At 39.2% G+C, this 21,241-nt stretch overlaps 1 protein-coding gene across 11 annotated transcripts in view; it reads right to left on the bottom strand.

Moving 5' to 3' along the window:
• Positions 1-21,241, bottom strand: part of INPP4B (inositol polyphosphate-4-phosphatase type II B) — a 373,198-nt gene that overhangs the window by 155,053 nt on the left and 196,904 nt on the right. For all 11 annotated transcript variants that reach the window (XM_017820365.1, XM_017820368.1, XM_017820366.1 and 8 more), the window contains 2 exons: positions 17,013-17,131; positions 15,004-15,120 (listed from right to left, as the gene is read on the bottom strand). In XM_017820365.1, the coding sequence (XP_017675854.1) occupies positions 15,004-15,120; positions 17,013-17,131 (236 nt within the window). The remainder of the gene's footprint in view (positions 1-15,003; positions 15,121-17,012; positions 17,132-21,241) is intronic.

Genomic DNA, 21,241 nt, shown 5'->3' with positions numbered 1-21,241 from the left:
TGAAAACCGGCAGGAGTAAGAGATCAAAAAGGAACACCTTAAGTCGCCTTCTGAAAACAAACGTAAAAACCTTCATGTAAACACACGCACCTTTCAGGATTTCAGCCTTGCCTCCTGCAAATGCTATCATTGCTCAGATCCTAACCTATATTCCAGGCTGCAAGTGGCACCCCGCCCGCAAACTCCTTGGCAACTCAAACTGCAGGAATTATGCCACGTGGAAATTTTGCCTCACCCAGTCATCTAGACCTGGCAAGTTTAAAGTACCATCAGGCCAAGGATCTTACTAGAAACAGTCCCTTTTCCCCCTAAAATCATCCCTCAGTCAAACCAAACCAAATCCAACCCCCTCCAAGAGAAATCAAATACACTGGGCAAACATTCTTGGACTTTTTATCCCAAACATTTAAAGGCTGCTTTGTCTGATATTACCTTTTAAAACAGGTTAAATTTCATGAAAGAAAATGAATGCATTTTAGAAATTTGAGCCAAAACCAAATGTCCCCTCTAAACCACTGTATTCATAAGAAGGTGAGGTGTCATCAGAGGTGAATGGCCTTACAGCAACAGTACAGGCTAATTTGAGAGAAAGTGTTTATCTGCTTAAAATAACTAATGTAATTAGTTAATGTAATTAATTATTATATTAATTCAATAGTAATTACAATGTTTCTCTCTTTGAAAAAGGCAATTTAAATATTTCACCGAAAAGTTAAATGGCCTTAATGAAGTGTGATAGGCTTTTTCTCATGGTTTGCAGGACCAAATCTGAATGAGCCGTGAATACATCATATAAGTGAAAACCCACAAATAATATGAAATAAAGTTACTGGAGATAACTGTTTTGGTGTGGGTAGGCAAACTATACACAATTCAATATTCTCTGAATATCTTACTTTTAAAGGACAGTAAGGAATACACTGGCAAAACTCATTATATTGCGCTAGCTAGTAATACCAGTATATAGTTGTTGTATTTATCAAGGGAAATGAAACACACACTTCACTTACATTTGCCTTAGTTACTAATGCTCTAAGTTCCATGTTCATAGAGGCTCAAACTGAATTTGTTTCCCGACTCTCAACTTTAATACTCAACATCACATAAAAAAAAAAAAAACAACCAATTTAATGTATCCAGTGTTACAATATTGGCAACTGTGGAAGAAAATGACACTAACACCGTCACTTAACCTTCTGTGCCTCAGACCCCAAGATTCTTCCTAGCATCTCCCTCCCACTATGCACTTTGTGTTGGAATGTTGGCCAGACACTCACCACATTCCTCTTCCCAGGTTTCCAGGGCTGGATATCAGTGGAGAAGGACTACAGAATGTTACAGCAAAGCATATCTGCTCCATAGTCCAGAGGTTGCCTCAGAAACTCATTTACAGCATAAAGTTTGCTTAATTTCAGGTCAAATTTTCATGCTCTGGTCATTTAGTGGGGAAAAAGGTAGAGAAAAACATCTACATACTCCCATACCACATGCATTTACTTTTATCATCTCTCAACTAGAAGTCATAATAAACGTTAAAACCATCTGAAAATACCTGTTTACTTCTCTTTATAAAATAAAGCTTTGGTTTTTACCTCTAATAAAACTCTGCAATTTGTTTCAAACGTAAAAGTTTTCCCCAGCCCCTAGACCATATCAAACAAGCTACCATCGCTATATAAAGTGCCTGTTGCATCTCATTTCAATCTCAGTTATGGAAAGTACCAAGCAGTCAGGATACAAAACACCTTGTCCAAAACAGCCAGGTCCTACAGTGCTGAATTCCCAGAGTCAGAACCAACCACTTTAATTTTAATAGCATGTGAGGCATGATGCCTTGCAGGTTAACTCGCAGCATCTCAACAAACTGCCACAGATGACAGATACTCGCTAAAGAAGCAAATAATTTATTGTCCCTTCCATTTGTAATAATTTGAAGGCACCAATAATTAAACCTAATCAAAAGAAATGTCTTAGCTGTAGGGTCTCATAAGATTCACTACAATTGTATTACAGATGCAAATATAGTAAATACAAATTTCTTGATGATTTCTTTTGAAGAAGAGATTGACAATCCAGAACATCTTATGTTACTTGAGCTAAGTGTCCAGACCATAAGAGGGATGAACTACTTTGTCTAAAAACCTGCATTTCCCGTTTTTCCTGTGTAAAGGACTCATATTCAATAGCATTTCAATGGATACACCCAGTTTGTCTTAACTAAAAATGAAAACAAAATTCGGGTAACTCTAGAAATAGCTTCATCTAAGAGTTTCAGAAACTGAGCATGGTGCATCTTGAGCATACAAAACAGGCTGTACACCTAACAGCAAACCAAACTGCAAATCTGGAATAAAACTGAACTGGCAGGAGAAGGGGAGGAAACAAAGCAAAACTAAAGGCAAATAATACCGTGCCTTTTCAAACAGCATATTGCCCTTTATTTCTTGTTACTGCCTCTCCAGCTCCTTCAACAGATGGCTGATGGGTTATGTGAAACAGTATTTTAGATGCTGAAAATGCCAGTATCCTATTCCTGTGGACTTTAATGCAAATGGAGTCAACAGGCTTTTTGTCTTCTTTGTACTGAATGTACTGCTGATTATGATGTTTCCTATGTCTAAAAACAAACATGAAAACTTTAGGCCCTCCGGTCCTTCCTACGTGAGCCTGTTCTCAGGGCCAACGAGCTACTACCTGAGGAACACTAAGAAAGGAGCAAGGGAAAGGAATCCACCTCTGCACTACTACCAAATACTCTGTACTAGGGCTAATTTTAAATCCAGACAGATTTATCCACCAAGAGAGGATTGCTAAGTGATAATGTCAAGGTTGTCTTAACAGGCAATGAAACTCTGGACACACACACATCTCACACAGTATTGTGTATACACAGAAGAAGTCTCTCAGGAAGCCTCTCAATGAAATGGGGTGTAGGTACGTACACTTTAATTTATACTTCAAGGACAGTCTTTCTTCTGTCATAGCCAAGCCTGAAAGCCATTTGGGCACAGTTCATTATTCAGAAACTTTCTTGTCACAGGGGTGATGTTATTTCAGAACAGGGTAGCAATAATTGGGCAGTAACTGTCCAGAGCTTCCACATTCAGAGATAATTCCTTGAGCAAGAGCCTTGCAATTACTTCTTTTTGAAAAGCTGCCAAGTTATTCCCCAGGAACAGAGGCAGTGAGAATCTATAGCTGTAACAAATCAAGGACCTCCATGCTCGATTTCACTAAGGCAGCTGTGTGTCAAAATCCAAACCTTCCAAGCATCTCAAAGACATACTAACTGCTGCCTTCCAGAGGAAATAAATCACAATTGTCCCTCATGACACAGATTTTCTGTTAGGAAGCAAACAATCCTGACCGAAGGAATCTCAGCAGAAAAATGATTTTCTCCAACCCCAAATTTACTAATCTGCATTTTAAGACAAAATGTATCTATATACAACCGCTCACGGTGCAGATGCTGTTGCAATGTAAGGAATTAGCTTTTATCTCTCAATGCATACAGAAAAAAAGTACTCTTGACGACTTCTAATACACCCAGTAAAAGTGCTGAAAGGTAAAACAGGGAAAATAAAATAAAGGAGCTGTGATCTGATGCTGCCTCTGTTACTGCTTCCAGATTTTGGTGGAAGTAGTAAAGACATAAACTTGCAAGATAGTAATCCCTGCACAATTTTGTGACAATAGTTCCAGATGAGACATGGTAGTACACTCTGCTCTTACTCAGAGATCCAGTGATTTTTTTTTCTTTTTTTCTAACAATACAGTGACAAATGCCCATAGTCTTACTTTAGAACCAAAAACCTGAGCAGAGTAGACAACCGTATGTAACAGTGAGACACGCAAATTAAGACGGCTTCAGTCTCCACCAGAAATGATTGCCAAGTCAGAGCAATGTAATACACACATACTCAAAAATTTTTTTCTCATCTCACAAGAATACATACACTGCAGGTGGTGCAAATGTACTATTCCTTTACTATTCCTGATGTGTAGGACAACACGTCTGCTTATCAACTTGTAGACAAAACACATTTCTCTTCAGCCAGAGCCCTCTGAATTTCACTTGAAGATGGCTCAGGTGTATATGTTTTACATTCAAAAGTGACAGAACAGCCTTTGCTAATTGCTATCTTTGTTTTTTGCTCCAAACTAAGTTACCTTCAAAGCTCTATGAAGCATTACAATGGTTATGCTTTAAATGCTGTGCCTTACTGAAGTGTGCTGAAGCCTGCAGGGAAAGCTGGGTTAGAAAAACTCAGTAAAACAGAAAGTCATACTGTTCCCTACTCTGAATTGGAGGGGAAAAAAAAAAGAAAAAAAGAAATTTTATTAAACTGGTTTGGATAATTGTGACTTGCAGGTTATTCATTTCACATTACTGAGACTGTATATATGGCAAAGAATTTAAGGATAATAAGACTGCAAGAATAAACATCAACAGTTGCATAGTACTATAAAAGTCTTCCACTATTCTTGCTTTAAAAATACCATGACTGTGATAAAAAGAACTGGGCAGGGGGGAGGGGAACCTAACCAAATTCTTAACACTGAAGAATGCTGAAAAAACCCCACCAAAAAGACTAACTAGAAACATAACTAATGTCACTGTGCCAGTGAATCCTTAGTTGTAATCAATGATCTCATCAATAAGCAATAAATTAAAGGTGAGGGAAGTCAATTTACTCCTCAGTGAAAGGGAATGTTCCTCAGACACCACAAAGTACCATAATACTCCAAGGCAGCTGATACTCTGGTCAATGTTTTCTTTGCTGAAGCCTCCAGTTCACAATTTTTGCTGTTAATAATCTCCATTCACAGTTATAATGTTGAGATTTTGAGAGAACTAAATGCACTAAATTTTGACCACACTACAGACTGTGTTTGTCCTTTGTTCTCCTGGCTTTCCAGCCATCACTACGAAAGCTGCAAACACATCCTCAAACCAAAAAAATGTATGTTAGAAGACAGGGTTTTCACCATCCCTTCGTGATCCTGGTGAACAGGACTAAACAAAGAACAGATCAAAACAAAATCCTCATTTCTGGCATGAAGAAAGTCAAGCATGGAGAATTTCAGCCACATGGGAATTTGTTTCTGTAAAATATAGCATAATGATTACATAAAGAGGCTTTGATTACTGTAAAATTCAATGATACATGCATTTCTAACAGCATTGGAAACCCTAAATGATTACACAAGTCTTTCATGTTTATTCATCAAATATTTAAAATACAGCATAATACAAAACATTAAACTAGTTCACTCAGAGCAATTTGCCATGCTCCTCTAGCAAAAACTTGCTCAAGATAGTCTCATGTTACATTCAAAGCATGTTTCTTATGTAATTTTTAAATAGAATTATTTGCTCAGCTTTAGTTTTTAAGTACAAAAATTCAAATGTAAACATTGACTGGTACAAACATATCCATAACTGTAAAAGACACTTTTGTGAGATGCATGGTAGAGGGGGAAAAAATTCTGTTCTAATAGGTTGAATTTGCTCTGTTTTCAACTTCACAGAACACAAACCCCAAAACTTCAAAAGAAAAATCTGTTTCCAACCTGTTTTTAAATGCCTGCTTTCATAACACAAAAACAAAAGCAGACTTGCCACTGCTCCATATATTTTTCTTTTCAACTTTTCAATCCTTATTGCACCTAAATATATTCAATATTACGCAGAAATAACTTTGCCACTGAAGGACTAGATTTTAAATATACTGTACTTTCTATTTTACATCAATATCTACAATGGGAAGAGTTAGCTAGCAAAGTAAGCCTTCACGCAGGAATTAGAAGGGCTCATTGAAACAACTTTAAACTAGATTTGAAGAGGGAAAGGGGTAAAACCAGGCTCACTGGAGATAAACCTGAGGGCTGCACGCAAAAGCCTGAGGGGCTCTGTGTTAGCCTGAGGTTCTGTCATTGTAGTGGAGATAGGGGATGGAGATCCATGTGACAGCAAAGATTCAAGTGTTATTGAGGTATTAGAATCCATGGAAGCACCTGAGAACAGTCAGATAGGAATTCAGGCTTCTCCCCCCAGAAGGGTTTTGGGAACAACAGCCAAGCTGAAGTGCATCTACACCAGTGCATGCAGCATCTGCAACAGGAGAAGATGGAAGCCTTTGTGCAGTGTGAAAACCATAACACAGTTGCCATCGTGGAAACATGGAGGGGTGATTTGCACAACTGCAATGGTGTAATGGATGGCTATAAACCTTTCAGAAGGGATTGGCAAGGCAGGAGAGGTGGTGGGGTAGCCCTGTGTCTTAGGGAGGGTTTTGATTGTCTAGAGCTTAATGATGTTGACGATAGGGTTGAGTGTTTACAGGTAAGGATCAAAGAGAAGTCCAACAAGTCAGACAGACCACCCAATCAGGATGAAGAGGTGGAGAAAATATTCTATAAGTTGGGAGAAGTCTCACTATCACTAGTCCTTGCTCTCTTCAACTTACCAGATATCTGCTAGAAATACAACTCAGCAGAGAGGAAACAGTCCAGGAGGTTCCTGGAGTGTGTGGAAGAGGCATTCCTGACACAGCTGGTGAGTGAGCCAGCTAGGGAGGGCACCTAGACCTGTTGCTTATGAACAGAGAAGGACTGGTGTGTGATGCAATGGTTGGAGGCCACCTTGGGCACAGTGATCACAAAGTGATGAGAGTTTCCACAAGGGGCATCAGTAGAACTGCCACGTTGGACTTCCAGAGGGCAAACTTTGGCCTGTTTAGGAACCTGGTGAACAGAGTCCCTCAGGAGTCAGCCCTGAGGGGCAAAGGAGTGCAGCAAAGCTGGACACTCTTCAAGAAGGAAATTGTAAAGATACAGGAGCAGGTCATCCCCATGTGCCAAAAGATGAACTGGAGGGGAAAAAGACTGGCCTGGCTGAACAGAGAGCTTTGGCTGGAACTCTGTAAGAAAAAGATTTTGTGACCTTTGCAGGAAAGGAAAGGCAACTCAGGAGGACTACAAGGATGCCATTAGGTTATGCAGGGAGAAAATGAGAAAGCCCAGCTGGAACTTCATCTGACTTCTGTCATAGAAGACAATAAAAAATGTTTTTCTATAAATACCTTAGGATTAATGTATAAAAACAAAAGGAGGGCTAAGGAGAATCTCCACCTTTATTGGATGCAGGAGCACACAGAATGACAAAGGATGAGGAAAAGACTGAGGTACTTAATGCCTTTTTTGCCTCAGGGTTTATTAGCAAGACCAGTTGTTTGGGTACCCAGACTCCTAAGCTGGAAGAACTGATCATTCACCTGATCATAAATATGAAATTGCCAGTGAGAACAAACAAAGCTTATTCTTTAAGTCACTGAAACATTTCCATGCTGCTGCATTTAGTTTAAGGAAATCCATGCCTGCAGCGCCTGGCCTGCTCATGAAGGCTGCAGTACTCAGCCTACCGGCAGCACCAGCCATCCCTCCTGAGGAGCAGCTCCTTCAGTGCCTTGTGCAGGGGATGCCAGGGTCAAAGGCACTGGGAAGGAAAGGAGATCAACCTTCTGAAAGGACAGAAGCATATCCTTCAACTGGAGGTCACGTTTTGACAGCCAGGTTTGCTCCACACTGACTAAAGGAACACTATGCTATGTTCTTTATTCACTGCAGCACACACATTTCAGAGGAAAACATCCCAGCCTTCCAGAGTAGGCACATGCCCCTCGAACACTAAAAGTCATCATTAGAAATGACAGGGCAGTGCAATAGCCACCTTGGATTTGTTAGACTGTACTGATGTGCTCTGTGTTGGTCTAGTGAGGGATAGAGTGGTGAAATCCACAGCTGGTTAAAATAAAATCTTCAGGAAAATGTTATCATTTACCATTTCCCTCTTTCTAAGCAATTTTCAACCCTTTCAGCCCTTTAAACTTTTACAGAATACCATCGGTCTCAGCACTAAGTAGTTTTACAAATCTTTTCCAAAATGTCACCTTAGAGCAAACCTTTGCCTGATGTGAGGCAGCAGTAGCATTTGGTTGTTGGAGTAGTTAAAAAAGGAAAAGAAAATGGAAAATGAATGAACAGTAGGTTACATTTTTCCCTGAAGATACAGCAATAGGGAGGAGTTTGCCTCTCCTCTCCTTGAGGAGAAAAATATTAATAAAAGGGTAGGAGAAAAAGTAGGATGCTTTCAAAGGGAGAAAGATTTTTGCAAAGCCAAATCCTCCCATTGAATTTTCAAGGGCAAGGCGCAAAAAGCAGTAAGGCTACAAATGGACTTTAAGTCTATACCTGCAACTTTCTTGGTCTTGACACTTATCCTCAATTCTCTTGCAGATACACTAAGATATATGAAACCTTTTTGTACCCTCAGCCACTTCAAAGAAAGGTTTTATTTCAATATAAGCCAAAGGAAAGTCAGCAGTTTGAATTTCTCTTAAAGTATCCAGGACTTTTAAAAATTAGTGAGAAAGACTGACAGTATTGCTTTAGGTAAATTCCACATGAATGTGTCTGGAAGAATGAAAAACATTCCATTCTCCCTCAAGATCTCTAATAACGGTGCTTATTAAGAATATCTAGTTTGTTGCAAAAAGAAAACTAAATCTATCATCAGGTATATATTTGGGAAAAAAAATAGATGAATTTGAAGAGAATCACAAATATCTAAAGCTTTATTGCAAGTACGTCTGTGGGTAGGACTGCAGTACTGTACAGTACTGCTCTATTAAGAAGAATGTGGTAATAAGAGTTTCTAATTTAAGGTAATATTTCTCTGCAAATCCTGCAGAGATGGCAGTGAACAGAACTTCGAAAAGGAGGACTTAAGTGGCTTTTTCTTCAAACAAAGTAGAGAACTTTCAACATCGCTTCAATTTTTGAAGAAAAACAGCTTCAGTAGTTTTAGTGTTCACAAGAGCAAGGGACTAAGTGCACCCTTGTACAGGCAGAGTGCAGGAAGGTGATGTGCAAGATTTCATATTTATCTCTGCTAATGCATTTCACGCCCTCCTTTGGAGTGCTCCTAATATTCCAAATACTCAAGCCTTGTGTCTCTTCAGCAGAGCTGGCAAACCACACTAAACTGCGTGATGGTGTTGTGACAGATCGATGCCCACAAGGGAACGCAGAACGCTGTCACTTCAGATTTGGCTTCATTACTGATCTCAAAATGCCTCTTGTCATGATGAACAGGCTTCATTTTCCCCTCACCCTGGTGGGATTCAATTTTAACAGGGATACTTGCAATATCAAAAGTCACACAAGGCAAAACTTTGTGCAAATTTTCATTCCTAGTGAGCAAGTTTAATAGAAGAGTCAAACCTCAACAGTTGAAAGACATGTAATTTAAATGATCTAAAATTGTCACTTCATGACATATGTTTCCATATCCAAAACAGAACTTCTGTCCCCACTACTCCTAAAATTATGGAACTAATCTAACGTTATTCTCAGTGATTACATTTGGGAAGTAACAAATGCAAGACCAGCCTGTTGAATGTGTAATATTTCAACTGTCTCGTATACATTCAGTTTCTCTTTGCCCTCGGGAGACAACATTAGAGTAGTTTTTTGTATCTTCAGTATCACAGGTGAACTCCAGTAATTATATCCAACCAAAGGAGATTATTTTTGAAGGGGTGATGCACAGACCAGATATAGAAAGTTGTCACCAGGTACAGAAAGTTGCTCCTATCCTCTGCTTCCAGAACTTAGCAAGTGCGGATCTAAAGGAGGAGGCACAGCTCACTGCATGTCATACCAGAACGTTAAAACAGCATTTACCTCAAGGTCTTGTTGCATTAAAACAAACACAATCCCACCATACAAGATGCAAACATTTTCATACCTGCTTTACAGACAGAAAAGCCAGTGTAGCAAGAATTTAAGCTGTAGGTCTAACTGCATTAAACAAACACAAATCAGATGTAGATGCAGCAACAAAAGAACCAATCTTGGGAAAAAAGCAAACAAAAGCCTCACCACAGTTACATGGTCAGTACTTGTTTAAAAATACCCACAGTGCTCTACTCAATGAAGTTCAGAACGCTTACTGCAGGACATGCATATATACTCTAAATATACAACAAAGACTGCTGCCTCACAAATTAGTCACTAGGATTTCCCTCCTCTTAATGTAACCCAAATTCATCAGTTCTTTATTTGCTGTGGATCTGTTATGTGGCAGTGATACCTGACATGTGCTAAGCAGTATTTTCACAGCTTTAAAACTTACTAGACCAAACTGGGAAAACCTGCATGCCTACAAGAAAGATAAGAACAGTACTCTTGTGCAAAAGTAGTGCAGAGGTAATATTTGTACAGCTTACAAGCCTGTAATTCGGATCTTATTGGACAATGACTTAAAGAACAGGCACAGCCCCAGCATTACGACAAAACCCAACTATCTAAAATCTTAAAAACTGTGTAGCTCAAGCCAGCTAAACATAAATTTGCTCATGGCAACATAGGAAGAAAATCTTTGTGATGTAAGAACAGATGTCACTGCACATTTTTCATAATGTGGCATTACCCGCTGTTTTGTATGCATGGTTTCACTGGATATATTTAAATTATATTTCATAAACACTAACTTCTTTGTTCTAACTATATCAAAGTAAAGTAGGAATAGCCTAGTCTTTATTAGAAGTTTTTATTTACATGAAAACTTAGAGTAACCAATCACTTAGAATCACAGAATATGCTCAGTTGGAAGGGACCCATCAGGATCATCAAGTCCAACTCCTGGTCCTGCACAGGACAGCTCCAAAAAATCACACCATGTGCCTGAGAGCATTGTCCAAACACTTCCTGAACTCTGTTAGGTTTGGAGCTGTGACCACTGCCCTGGGGACTCTGTTCCAGTGCCCAACCACCCTCTAGGGGAAGAACCTTTTTCTAATCTCCAACCTAAACCTCTCCTGACACAGCTTCAGCCCATTCCCTCAGGTTCTTCACTGGTCACCACAAAGAAGAGATCGGTACCTACTCCTCCTCTTCCCCTCCCAAGGAAGTTGTAACTGCAGTGAGGTCTCCCCTCGGTCTCCTCCAAGCTGAACAGACCAAGTGCCCTCAGCTGCTCCTCACATGGCTTCCCCTCAAGGCCCTTCACCATCCTTCTGTCCCTCCTTTGGACACTGTCTATTAGCTTAATATCTTTCTTATATTGTGGTGCCCAAAAGTGCCACAATATTCAAGGTGAGGCCACCCCAGCACAGAGCAGAGCGGGACAATCCCCTCCCTCACTCAGCTGGCGATGCTTTGCCTGATGCCCCCAGGACACGGTCGGCCCTCCTGGCTGCCAGGGCACTGCTGACTCATATTCAACTTGCCATTGAACAGGACCCCCAGGTCCCTTTCCCAGCACTGATTTCCAGTGTCTAATTCTCCAGTCTGTCCATACATCCAGGGCTGCCCCATCTCAGGTGCAGAATTCAGCACTTTCCCCTGTTGAACTCCATATGGTTGGTGATTGCCCAGCCATCTAATTTGTTGAGGTCTCTCTGCAGGGCCTCCCTCCTTTGAGGGAGTCAACAGCTCCTCCCACTTTTGTCTTGTCTGCAAACTTGCTTAGTGTCCCTTCCAGTCCTGCATCCAAGTCATTTTATGAAGATGTTGAAAAGCACAGGGTCCAAAACAGAGCCCTGTGGAACCCCACAAGCGACAGGTCACCAGTCAGATGTTACCCCATTCACTATTACCGACTGTGCTCGACCCATGAGCAATTGCTCACCCACTACATGACGTGTTTATCCAGCCATGTGTTGTCCAGAAGGATACTTTGAGAGCCAGTATTGAAAGCTTTACTGAAATCCAAAATCATTACATCAACTGGCTTCCCTTGATCAACTAGGTAGACTAGTCAAAACAAACAAGCAAAAAAAAAATAAAAATCTGTTTCATTATATTGAAAACCTCAGTTACAGAAAGCCTGACACAGCCAAGACATAATTATGATGAACATCAGACAGAGATGCATAAAAAGTGAAAAGTGCAGTCAGAACATTCAGTGTGTCAAGCACGGTGAATGTGATCCCAGCTGCACAGTACTTCAATATAATTAAACCACACTTCTTACATAATGTAAGTTAAATGACAGGCAAGAGTGAAGTTAACTATCTACTTTCTGGTTCAGGAATACCAGCACTGCAAGGCTATTAAAATCTTTTTTTAAAGAGCACAATAAATAACATGTCAGCATCCCCCTTCACTTCAGCATTTATGACCTGTGTGCACAAATCAAGCAATATTTAATTATTTTTGTATTATAACAAAAATCCAGCAGGTTTGAAAATGAGACCTAATTCTCTTGTATAGATGGAGCCTGGTTTAGGCAACAAACAAGAAAATGCTTTACCCTGTGATGTACCAACTGCCCTTTCCCTGCCTTCTCTACAGTCTTCTATTTGTGGCAGTAAAATCCTGCTGAGTTTAATTAATGCACAGAATTCACTTCCTATAGTTTCATTTTATTACAAGAGAAATAAGACAAGTTAAAGTATTTATTTGTGACAAGGGATATTAGCTGCTTTGAGCTTATTAATGGAAGCAACCAGTAGTATAGCCCTGATGTTGAGGGAATTATTACTGCAGCTTTTTGCCCAATTTCTGCAAAATGTTTTGCAGTCAGATACAAGGGTTATTTCTGCCCTAAATGCTCAATTATGTGAGCTGGTGACTGACCTGGAAGCATAGCCCAGAAGACCAGGGTATACCTAATAACCTTGGATTCCCCTCCACCCCCAAGTAGTTTATCTGTCTGTTTGGAGGAACAGTAGGGCTACATTTTGCAGCCATCAGTTGTGGCAGCAGCTTTTAAGGAACAAGAAAGTCAGCTTTACTGTAGCCTGGATAATCAGAAGAGTGAAGCCACAGCACTTGGAGCAGTGTTAATGTCAAAGGGACACAACCCATCTCTTGGGTCATGTAGCAAGCATTGAGGTCTGTCCAGTTGCAGCTATGCTGGCAAGGGTATCAAGCTATAGCTCATTCAACCTGACTTTTATGAATATATATAAACATCCAGGCTCAAAAAAAGTCACCCAAACTAATAGATAGTGCAATAGCTTCCAATTATAGGTAAGAAAGTCAAGCTATTAGTTTTATTGTCGCTGACATTCTAGGATATAAGTAGAAGTCCAAATATTGCCACAAATGAAGTTGCAACCAGGATGGCCTGGGGTCATTCACACGTGCTGCAGTCCACCTTGATTTAAATCTTAGAGCTTATCTAATTTTTTTTCGTACCTACATGCAGCTTTAAAATACCTGAATAGTAAAACACTCAATGAACATAAACCAGAGATGGGATTAATATTTGCCCTACAAAAAGGCAGTTATAAACTGTAGATCTAGAATGTTTCACATAGGAATGATATAAATGCTATGACATAAGGGAAAGGTATTCTCTCACATGACTTATGAGCTATGTTAATGGGATTCTCTGGGAGACACTCTAGTCCTGTACTACAATTGTAAAGAACAGTTATAAAAAGTTCTTACAGGCTTGCAAAAAGCTTATAAAACTATATTCATTCTCTAGGCTAGATCTCCTCCTCTGTAACAAGCTTGCAACAAGAAAAGTAGTAGTACAAGGACAGTTCTATGAAGTCCACTTTTTTCCCTTAAAAATATGGTATTATTTTCCATCATCTATCAGTCACAATGAAACTGGAAGGGAATGGAGAAAATCCAACTCCATTCTCTCAATTCTTGTTAGCTGTTCAGAGTTGACAACTCTATTAAATAAACAGCAGACCCCATTTTAAGCCCCTGTAGCCTAATCCTTAAACAAAAACTAAAACAAATACCTTGTGAAAATGCACGGTAATGCCCTTTTCCCATTATTCTTACACAGAAAAAGCACAGTGAGAAGACAGAACCAACCTGTTTGCTCAAAAAGTTTGAAAATTTAAACAAACATATCCACTATTTTCTATTAAAAAAAAATTTAAGAGTTCTCTAAACGTAGAACTTCACTTTTGTACACAGTTCAAAGACAGTCTCAAGTTGTAAATTATGCCTCTGATTTCCTTCTTATAGATAATGAACACATATACAGTCATGACATAAGCTTGAACAGTCTTTAATCATACTGGGTGCCAATTACAGATACATAAAGAGCAATTCAGCTAATTAAATGCAGGTGTCAAGGGCCCTTCTTGATGCCCAAGGGAAAACTATCAGCTGGACTCCAGATGCCACAGAAGAAAAACAGTTCTCCTGTAGGTCCTATGATGACATTTAGATCTGTAAGGCTGTCTTAGATCACCTGGAGCACATAAAGTGGCACTCAAGGTCTGTATTTGGCAGTTAAATCATTCAAATAGTGCCACTGACCTCCATATATCATCTCAAGCACGTAACTTTCCAAGAATAAAAAGCTGACTCTCTATCCAAAAATGTACAACACCAGCACCCCAAAGGATTCACCTTTAGCAGTGACACGGTACAGCTTGGACTGTTACAAATCAATAATAGCAGCAGTCACAGAAAAGCCACTCACCACACAAGAGATTAAAATAAAATATGATTATCTCTCTCGAACATCAGGTTACAGGCTCTACTGTCATTCTGGTTTGGGCATATAAGTAAAATACTATCAGAAACATATTTCTGAAAAAATTATTTACAGTGGTGTTATCTCAGTCTATTCCATATGTTCTCTGCCCTCAAAAAGCACACAAGAGCAATTTTTGTTTGCCAAGAATACCTGTGTATTAATAACCAACTAAAAAGCCAATAGCAAAGCATTCATCTTAAGTGCATGGCTCTCTTTCTCTATTCTCTAATATAGCAACAAAAGATAAAGTAGATTTTCGGCACAAAAGAACAACAAAACCAATTTCTATACCAACCAATTTCTATACCAACCAATTTCTATACCAACCAATTTCTATACCAACCAATTTCTATACCAACCAATTTCTATACCAACCAATTTCCCCAATTTGCAAACTTGCCAAAAAGAGTCAAAGAACAACATGGCAAGAAAAATCTTCCTTGGTAAGACTCGAGGAAGAAATGAGGCAAAGCACTTACCGTGTCTTGAGATTTATCTTTGACATCATAGACTGTCAGTTTTATTTTAGTCTCCTCATAGATGGGGTATTCCGGTGGGAATGTCACACCAGTCAAAAACAGTGGATCTCTTGTACCCTGTGTAACATGAGTAAACATTCAGTAAGGTAACAGCTGTGCAATGTGTAGTATGTCAGTATGGAGGCACAGAAACCCAAAAGATGTCAGCTGTCTACAGCAGAAAGATGGGAACAGATAAGTATTGCTACCCAATCAATAAGGAAACCAGACAAGTTTAAAACTTTGACAGGAAATTTTAAAGACAAACAAACAAACGAACAAAACCCAAACAAAACCACAACAACTTTCTAGAAAGTTTTTTAACTGTAAAAGGTATTAAGTGCTGCTGAAACAGAGCCTAGCAACATGTCTTTAAACAGCTCAGCAGCAGATATCAGTATCTGGAATACAACCTGTAGCAACCAAACCCTTTCTTACTCCCACGACACTTTCTGAAAGTACCACAATTTCATCTTAATTTCAATGAACTAAAGATATAACTTGCACGCACATACAAAATAGAGTTATCTTCATTAAGTCAAATAATAGGTGCATATGAATGCTACAGAGACTCTCTGTATTACATTAAGGATATTGATTAGTGGAACGGGGATTAAAATACCCCTCTTTAGGCAGAAGTGCAGTAAATTAACATTCCTGTGCTTTTTAACATTATGATTTATATCTAAAAGCTGTACACAGAAGTAACTATATCATAGCTTCAGATATACAATTACATGAATCATACAAAATGTTGTTTAGAATTTTTTAATGTTTAATTATACTTAATTTCCAAAGATTACCAGAGGCTTACATATCCTTAAATTTTCCATTAAGTAAAAAAAAGGCCTGTGCATGATAAAGATAATTTATCTTAAAGAAAATAACTTTCTGTGCCCCTGCTTTCCTCTCCTCCAAAATTTAACTACAAAGATGAGAGCCTTGACAAAACAAATTCAGAAATGCTTTGAGATCTAGGACATTGTGTTAGATAATGAATCAACTTCTATAAAATAAAAAAAAAATATCTATTCCATCTTCTGCACAACATCATTCCAGACAGTCTGCAATGAAGCATCCTGATCAGATACAAGATATTTGAATTAAGCAGTTTCAGGATGGTTGAGGGCTGAAAGCATAATAATTTAATTAGTAGTTGGTTAAAAGTAAATCACACAAAGAGCTCATGAAACATTCTCATTGTATTTAACAGTTAAAACAAGCCTTTGGCGAAATCGCATGTGTGTGTTTACCACAAGCCTTCCCTGTTCTTAATGAGTCTCTCTGGTAAGTTAAGCAAGTTACACCTACATTGCCTCCTCATACTTAATTTTCTCTGAACCATTTTTTGCTGTTTCTGACACTGATGCTTACAGGGCAATGCGAGGACTAGCAGAGCAGCCTCAGACAGCCTGTTGTTGTAATATGTGATGCAAGTTGCTAATTATTTTATATAAAGTCACAGACATTATGTACACACATTCTTTTCCCAAGTTATAGAAGTAGGGTAGTATTTTTCAAATTGCAAAAGCATCAACTCTCTAATGGACAAAAACAGAACAAGAAACAAACTGGATAACAGATCACACAACACACCTATGTTCTCCTTCAATTTAAAAATACTTCACAAACTCCTTGCTACTCTTAATTCAGTTTTACTTTGCATTGCATTGTCCCTTCATGAGAGCAACTATTCCCTGTTTCATTCTAAACCTATGTCTGGAGAACTGGAATATTCTCCATGCCTCTACTTGGAACAACAGAGCTTTCATGAAAAGCCAAGTTAATTTCTGTTTATCCTGGTTAAATGCCAAGAACTACGGAACACTTAGGTATGCTTTACTAACTGCCAGAGTGTGCTTGCCCTACCTAAGACTATGCACTAACTTGTTTTATTTCTCATTCACTTTCTAAAGAAGAAACGAGCAATTCATTAATCAACACGTTAATTGAATAAGAAAGAGTCTCACCTCCACGATTTCAGTGCTTGAATACCTCGTCAAAATGTGCTCTGCTGGATGCACCACTGAGACTTGTATAAACGTATTCAGCTTCCGATCACGGGTAGCAGCCACTAGATCCTTGCATGCTGGAGACAGCAGAAAATAAAAACAAAATACTCAAAAGAAAACTCTGGGAAAAAGCTGTCACAGGCACAGGACAAAGCAGACCATGCTCCGGCTCCAGATTAAATCTCCGGAGACAAGTCGATTTAACAGAGGAAGTCCCTTGGAAGTAACTTACAGAAATAGGAAGTCACATGCTGCAGAACTGAACTGAGATCTCGTTTCCACTAAAAATACTTGCAGCTTCTGCAGAGCTCCCTGCCAGAGGCTCACGGGCTCCACTATATGAACGTGCGTGCGCATACGCACACACTTACACGCGCTGCAATAGTAGTTCACTTTACATAAGCACTCCTTTAATTTGCCCACAAAATCTTTCCTAGCAGCCTAACTTGATCCTCTCTTGTCTGACAATTTTCACAGTTACATGACCATTTTAAACAGATTCTAAACCAGCTCATTGCTATCAGTGATTGGGTTAGTTTATACAGTCTGTTACTACAGTATGAACTTCTTAGCAGAAGTTATTGGGTATAAATCTACATACCTAAAAGCAGACAGCAAAATAACCAATTCTTTTGTCAGTGACTGGCATGTAAATGAGAATAATTGTATTCTGCCTACATGGCATCCTTATTAAAACTCATTCTACCTAATAGAGAAATTCAGTTCTTGTTTAATGATTCGTTTTTATCCTGGGCTCAGAGTCAGGCAGGTGACTGAGTTCATTTTTTAGACTAACACACCTTGTGCCTTCTAACTGAAAGGATGAAAGTACCAAAGAAAAAGGAGGAGGAAAGAAATAAATGCACCATTAGCTGCTCTGCAGAAGGGACATGTGAGTAGTGGGGCATGCATTGGCTTTAAAGCAAAACCCACCCACCTTCCATTCTTCACTAAGGAATATGCAACAGTGAACACTGTGGTGGGATCTCCCCAGTGCTTTCCACAGTGCAACAAACTACACCGGGATCTTCGAAGCCTGAGGGAAGCAAAGAATAGCCTGCAGTTTCAGAGAGGTTAATTGTCAAGAAAGAGCTGAGGATACTTTCTAGGAGTCACTGCCAACCAGGGGCTTCCTCAAGTGAGGCTGACCTTTAACATTTTAAAAGGTGAGGCAGATTATCCTCACAGCAAGCAAACTTGGTGTGACGAGAAGCCAAGCTAGAAAAGCTCTGATACATACAAAAGGCCAATTCAGCTTGGTTTATACCTTTTTTTCCTTTGGGCTTGAACCTGCTGTTTGCGTAAATAAAAGGAAAACTGGCTGAAGCATTTTTTCCACTCTTTTGTAACAGTTAAAAGGGACAAGGAAACAATTAAATCTAACCTTCAGAGAATAATTTCAAGTGTTTGCTTTAGTCCAAATTGCCTATTAAATCTCTTGGTACATAGTCTCAAACTGATCCTGTGATAATTTGGTGGAAAAAATGGGATAAGCATAAAAGTTTGTGCATGATGAAATCTTTATGAAACAGCTTATGGAAGAGCACCAGACTCAAATAGCAAGTTGCCATCAATTCCTTCCTACTAAGACTGACCCCACTATTAAAATGACTAAATATTAGCACTACTTGACATGACCTGAAGAATTATGTGAGGAGATTTACTGAAATACAGTTACTAAAGCACAAAAGGTTAGACAGACACCCATCTATTTGAACTATGTCCTTTCTAAAAGCTGATCACAGATGCAGCGAAATTTCCAGATACAGCCATTTCCCCCACAAACCCTGATCTTATGCCACCACACAATCCTTAAATGTTGCACTCTGTAGTCATGTTTTTAGAAGACAGCACAGTAAAGCACAGTTTCAGAGGAATGGCAAGAGAGCTCACGTTCACAATCAGAAGCTGGAACGCAGAGATATAGTCAAACTTTTCACACCCACCACAAAGGAAGGCTAGCCAACTCACAATTTAATGGAATACACAGAAAAGGAAAAACAGAGAAACATAGAAACTTAGTAAAAACAAAATCAGAAGCCCCCCAAAAACACCACCAGTGACTCTGGCAGGAACCCTACAGCTGAACTCTCGTAAAAAGTATTAATGCGTGATGAATGGAGGTAAAGCCCCTACAAATAACAGATTCAGTTTTGGCATGTCTCAAGCACGTTATCTAGATGTGACTAAATCTTTTAGCTGCCAAGAGCGCAGGCTTTTATCCTATTGAGAAACTTTTAACAATAGGAAGAAGATTTGCACTAAGTGGTCACCATCTTTGTGATATCTGAGCATTGGAGACAATTCATTTTTGTGACAGTAAGGCAATCCAGTCATTAGATCATTTTTCCTGTAAAAAGGCGGCTTCACAGCATGATCTTGAATTTCACTGGATAGAACTGACAGGAAGATAACTCATCTGTATATCTCTGGTGGGGAGGATCAGCAGAAAGCATCAGAACTCTTTGGGAGACTCCAGCACAGAAGGATAAATGAAATTAAATGAAACCTGCATCTACTTCAATGACAGCATTATTTATCTCTATTGTGACATTGGACAACTGCTGTTCACAACTACCCTGTCAGTCAGAGACAGGATATTCAACAAGGTTATTCCTGGTAGAGAACTGATGATCTGGTGTGACATAGAATTTGTCAGTTTAAGCCACAGTGCATCACTTCCCTCAAAAACAGCCCAAGTGAAATGTTTAACAAAACACAGGGACTACTTTTAAGCTGATGTCAAAGAACAGAAGCTTGCTATATCCTGTTCGCAGCCTGACAAGTTTCACAGCTCCATGCTGCATGATTGCCCTTTGAACTATTTTATTGGCAGTATCTCTGAAAATCTTAGGTCTTCTCAAAAACACAGTCAACACTATTCGGGCACTGTGAAACACCACATGGCTGTGAAAGCAGAAGACCAGTATATGTTAGACCAGTATATGTTAGACCAGTATATGTTAGACCAGTATATGTTAGACCAGTATATGTTAGACCAGTATATGTTAGACCAGTATATGTTATACGTTTAAACACATCTGTTAGGCATTATTGGCACACTACTCAAAAAGAAACTGAGGAAAATACAATCATGAAAGGCATGCTAAGGCTGTTTTCTTAACTGCAAATTAACCCACTGTGACAGCGGGTAACAACATCAGCGCATTTTCCATCATAACCTACACCCAAACACACCACATACGTAGGTCACTTTACTTTTCAATACTTCACTATGCTTGAATTAATTCTGGAAAAACTCATCAACAGAACTCAGGGAAATGAAGTGACAGCTTGTACTTACATGCCAAAAGTATATGAATCTACTCGTTGTGACTGTTGACTCAGTGTGTAAAAGCCTGAGTCATCCTTTCCCCTGGTGATCCCACCTCTGCTAAGCCTATCCGTGCACAATGAATGTTTCAGGAAGAACTCATTAGGAATAATTTATGCTTTAATATCAACAAGGAAAAAAGTTAAGATAGCAGGAAGAAACAAATCCTCTACATATTACATAAAGGAAAAGAAGGCAAGAAAGCAGCAAAGTAGTCACGATGTGCAGTGCGGTAAGAAAGGCTGCACGGAAAAAGAATTGCTCTAGAATATATTCACAAATACTTATGTATTTTGCAAAATCCTGTGGTCTACATATGAAACTGTCTCACCATTTAAAAAGCTTGAAAACAAGCAAGATTCAACCAACGTTATCCTTCAACACTTATTCCCAAAGTAATAAAAGCAATAAGAATATCATTATTTCATTTCAATTACTGTTGGCATTCTACTATTAAAACTATAACAGTGTTCCTACATGAATCCCAGTAAACAAGTGCTCCCTCCTCTATCAGTCATGCCTTTATATTATCCTGTACATTCCAGCAGCACTACGAAGCACACAAACCATGTGTGCTGTAAACACAAACCTCACAAGTGGATGTTTGACTCTCAAGCCCTGCACAGTCACTATTTCACCGTTCTCTGTGCTGCACTGACACAATGGCCGTGCTTTTAATCCTCCTGTGTGCATGAGTGCCCACATAAAAACAATACAAGGGAAAGACTGGCTACTGTTTCCTCAAAACCAGGCTATGTAAACACAGGAGAATCTTGCTTCACGGTTTCCCATCCGTGGGATCTGGGAGAATTTTTTGAAAACATTACTTATATATAGGAACAGAGTTCAGAGA

Source organism: Lepidothrix coronata, unplaced genomic scaffold (assembly GCF_001604755.1).
Source record: "Lepidothrix coronata isolate B3197 unplaced genomic scaffold, Lepidothrix_coronata-1.0 Scaffold82, whole genome shotgun sequence".
Classification (NCBI taxonomy): domain Eukaryota; kingdom Metazoa; phylum Chordata; class Aves; order Passeriformes; family Pipridae; genus Lepidothrix; species Lepidothrix coronata.
The sequence above is the reverse complement of the archived record's forward strand: the minus strand, read 5'-3'. Positions and strand labels throughout refer to the sequence as shown.